The sequence below is a fragment of the Merops nubicus genome, unplaced genomic scaffold, assembly GCF_000691845.1.
Source record: "Merops nubicus isolate BGI_N331 unplaced genomic scaffold, ASM69184v1 scaffold38434, whole genome shotgun sequence".
Lineage (NCBI taxonomy): Eukaryota > Metazoa > Chordata > Aves > Coraciiformes > Meropidae > Merops > Merops nubicus.
In genome coordinates, this window is record NW_008605577.1 from 7,437 (window position 1) to 11,368 (window position 3,932).

General features: G+C 60.3%; 1 protein-coding gene across 1 annotated transcript in view; it reads left to right on the forward strand.

The window, feature by feature from the left end:
- The window catches only part of BRPF1 (bromodomain and PHD finger containing, 1), a gene marked incomplete at its 5' end in the record, with an annotated part of 11,361 nt that extends 7,433 nt beyond the window's left edge, over positions 1 to 3,928 (forward strand). The window contains 7 exons of the mRNA XM_008939371.1: positions 295 to 607; positions 1,514 to 1,825; positions 2,276 to 2,563; positions 2,650 to 2,797; positions 3,301 to 3,437; positions 3,516 to 3,634; positions 3,770 to 3,928. Of these exons, the coding sequence (XP_008937619.1) occupies positions 295 to 607; positions 1,514 to 1,825; positions 2,276 to 2,563; positions 2,650 to 2,797; positions 3,301 to 3,437; positions 3,516 to 3,634; positions 3,770 to 3,928 (1,476 nt within the window). The remainder of the gene's footprint in view (positions 1 to 294; positions 608 to 1,513; positions 1,826 to 2,275; positions 2,564 to 2,649; positions 2,798 to 3,300; positions 3,438 to 3,515; positions 3,635 to 3,769) is intronic.
- Positions 3,929 to 3,932: the final 4 nt, after the last annotated feature.

Below are 3,932 nucleotides of genomic sequence, written 5' to 3' on the forward strand. Positions count from 1 at the left end.
CCCCCGCGGGGCGCATCCAGTGTGGTACTGGGTCCCAGCTGCCTGCAGAGAGGGGGGAGAGGACGGCGTGCTGGCGTGCGGCGCGTGCCCGCTCTGACAGGCGGCACACAGGCGGCTCAAGGCGTGCGGAGGTGTCGCTGCTCCTCGAGCCGCACGAGCAGGCGGCGTTCCCCGATGTGCACTTGGGCAGAGCACAGGGAGTGGTACCCGGTTCTGCTAACGACTGTTTTCTTGGAGCAGGTGATGCTAACTGGCGGCTCCTGGGCCCTTAGCTCTGGCTTTTTCCTCCTGCAGGTCCCAGACTACCTGGATCACATCAAGAAGCCGATGGATTTTCAGACAATGAAACAAAACCTGGAAGCCTATCGCTATCTGAATTTTGATGACTTTGAGGAGGATTTCAACCTGATCATTAACAACTGTTTGAAATACAATGCCAAAGACACAATCTTCTACCGGGCAGCCATCCGTCTGCGGGAGCAGGGAGGTGCTGTTCTCCGGCAGGCTCGCCGGCAGGCTGAGAAGATGGGCATTGACTTTGAGACAGGCATGCACTTCCCCCACTGTGTGACAGTGGAAGAGGCTCAGGTCCAAGACATCGAGGACGGTGGGTACTCATCCCCTGTCCTGGGGTACAAGGCCTGCTTGGGCAGAGTTGGGGCCCCCAGGGATGTTCTCAAGCTGCCTTCTGGTGGAGGTTCAGTTGGACACCCGGGCCTTGTGTCCCCACTCCCGAAGAGGTGGGGGCATTGCTGGCCACACACTTACCAGCCCCATTAGGTTGGTTCTGGGCTGCAGTTTGTATGGGTGACCTGGTAGTCACTTGGTCCCTTGTATTCCTCTTGGCCAGAGCAGGGGGCTGCCTGGATGTGGCCTTCCTGGCCAGCACCAGGGGTGCTGTCACTTGCCCCATCCCCAGCACTGTCTGTGAGCTGCAGAGGTTTCTGCTGAGGCAGCGCTCACCCCACTGGGTGCTGTGTGCTCCCTCCTCCTCCCAGCTGTGGGCTCTGCTGTGCAGCTCCCGACACCCCTCAGCCAGATCTCACCGTCTCCATGGCTGTAGTTCCGCTCATCTCTGGGCAGTGGGGAGCACCGCCAGGAACAGCTTGTCAGAGAAGGATCCTTCCAGGGTCCCTCTCCCCCTCTTCTGGCACAGGGCAGGCTCAGACAGGAGAACTTGCTCTAAGATGCTTTGGGATCCCTTTGACTCTTGTTTCTCCTGTGAAAAACCCCTTTCTTTTCTCCTGCTGTGTCCTTTCCCCAGCTGATGGGAACGCTGGTATTCTTTGAGCTGCTGATCTGCCTCCTTTCCCAGCAGCCCCAACTGGCTTGATTCCCACAGGGCTCCTTCTCCAGGCCTTTTAGGGTAACTTCCCGTGTTCACAGGTGTTTGGTACCATGTCAGCTACTTACCTCCTGTGGGGAGCCTGGATTTCCCCATGCCCTTTCAAGTAGAGGAGCTCCAAAGAGTTACCGATGTCTTCCATCCATCTGATCCTCTTTGTTCCCTCAGAAGACGTGCGGCTACTGCTCTCAGAAAATCAGAAGCACCTGCCCTTGGAGGAGCAGCTAAAGATCTTGCTGGAGCGGCTGGATGAGGTCAATGCCAGCAAGCAGAGCATAGGACGGTCTCGCCGGGCCAAGATGATCAAGAAGGAGATCACGGTGCTGCGGCGGAAGCTGGCTCACCCGCGGGACCTGGGCCGAGACGGGCAGGAGCGGCACGGCTCCGCCCGGGGAGTCCTGCAGTCGCACAACCCCTGCGAGAAGGACCTGCAGACGGACAGCGCCGCCGAGGAGAGCAGCAGCCAGGAGACTGGCAAAGGTGTACCCGTCCCTCCAGAATGATGCCGGTTTTGGGGAGCGGTGGAGAACCGCCTCTGGTCAGGCTTTGTTGCAGGGGGGGCTGCCCTGACAGGTGGCAAGTGGTTTAGGACCTTTGGCTCTCAGGGGTGCAGTGGAGCTTCTCAGCTGCTGTGTGTCATAGGGAAGGTTTATTCCTTCTTGCTTCCTGTTCTTGACTTCTGTCTCTGGTTGCTGCCAGGCAGAAAGGAGGATATCCCTGGCTGGTGGAGTGTTCTCTGATGTCCCCATCTAGCTTTTACTGCCAGCAGGTTGGATAATTTGACGCTGAGGGCGGAGGCATGGCAAAATTCACGATGGTAGCATCTTCTGAGATAACATTCCTGAGAAATGAAGCTGTTCCTTGATGCCCCTGCTGTGCGGTCCCTGAAAGGTCCCACAGGCTGCAGCTGACACCTTCTCTCTCTTCCAGGTCTGGGTCCCAATTCTTCTTCCACTCCAGCACATGAAGTGGGCAGGAGAACCTCAGTGCTCTTCTCCAAGAAGAACCCTAAGACCGCAGGCCCTCCAAAGCGACCGGGACGCCCCCCGAAGAATCGCGACAGCCAGATCACTCCCGGGCACGGGAACAGCCCCATCGGGCCCCCCCAGCTCCCGATCATGGGCTCGTCCCAGCGGCAGAGGAAGCGAGGGCGAAGCCCGCGGCCCAGCTCCAGCTCGGACAGCGACAGCGATAAATCTGCCGAGGACGCTCCCATGGGTGGGTGCAGCGGCCGCTGCCCTACCAGGAGCCCACGCCGAGGTCCCGCGTGGTGGTAACGCTCTCCCCATGGGGTGTTTTTGCAGACCTGCCAGCCAATGGTTTCAGCAGCGGGAACCAGCCGGTGAAGAAGAGCTTCCTGGTGTACCGCAACGACTGCAATCTTCCCCGGAGCAGCTCCGACTCGGAGTCCAGCAGCAGCAGCAGCAGCAGCGCCGCCTCGGACCGTACCAGGTACCGGCTCTGACGGTGCGGGTGCTGCCCCACACGGCAGCGGGCAGCTCTCGGAGAGCCTGTGTAGTGGTACCTGTCTTGTTCACCCTCCTGGGACCTGGCTACCGTTGGCTAAACCCCAGAGAACTGTGAGGTTTTTGCCTCTTTTAATGTGAAGGCCAAAGAGGTGAGTGCACAGTGAAGGGCTGTAGGGAGCACGAGGTGGGAATTCCTTCCCAGCACAGCAGTGGCTCTGGCACCAGCCCTCCCAGCTGGTGCCTGCCTGCACCCCTCATCCAGATCAGTGCCCTGCTTCTGGGTCCTCCCACGTAATGGGGTGAGTGCCCAGTGGGTGCCCCAGCAGACGCGCCCTTCCACTGCTCTTCCTGGCACCTCTGCCGAGCCCTTCCCGGTGCTGAAGCTGGCAGTGGGAGCCCACAAGCCCCAGTGCCTCCCTGTCTCAACAACGGTTTCTGGAAGCTCAACGTGGCTCCTGCTGCTACCTCTGCTTCCTCTCTTTGCAGCACAACGCCCTCCAAGCAGGGCCGAGGGAAACCCTCCTTCTCCCGAGTGAACTTCCCAGAGGACAGCAGTGAGGACACCTCGGGAACAGAGAACGAGTCCTACTCTGTGGGCACAGGGCGAGGCGTGGGGCATGGCAGTAAGTACAGCGGCCACGCAGGGGTTCAGCTGCAGGGAGGGGACACAGCTGACCCCCTTCTGCTCTCCTCTGGCACAGTGGTGCGCAAGGGCATGGGGCGTGGCACGGGGTGGCTCTCCGAGGATGAGGACTCCTCGCTGGATGCCCTGGACCTGGTGTGGGCTAAGTGCCGGGGCTACCCCTCCTACCCGGCGCTGGTGAGTACCATCGCAGCCTCCGAAATCCACGTTCCCTTCTCTGGCTGTGCGCTCGTGACCAGTGGCAGGGCCTCTGGAACGCCACGGCTTGGGGCCCTCCCATTCCCCTTTCATCTTTCCCTGCTCTCCGGGCAGATCATCGACCCGAAGATGCCGCGGGAAGGCATGTTCCACCACGGTGTCCCCATCCCCGTGCCCCCCATGGAGGTGCTGAAGCTGGGGGAGCAGATGACTCAGGAAGCACGCGAGCACCTCTACCTTGTCCTCTTCTTCGACAACAAGCGCACTTGGTAAGGCC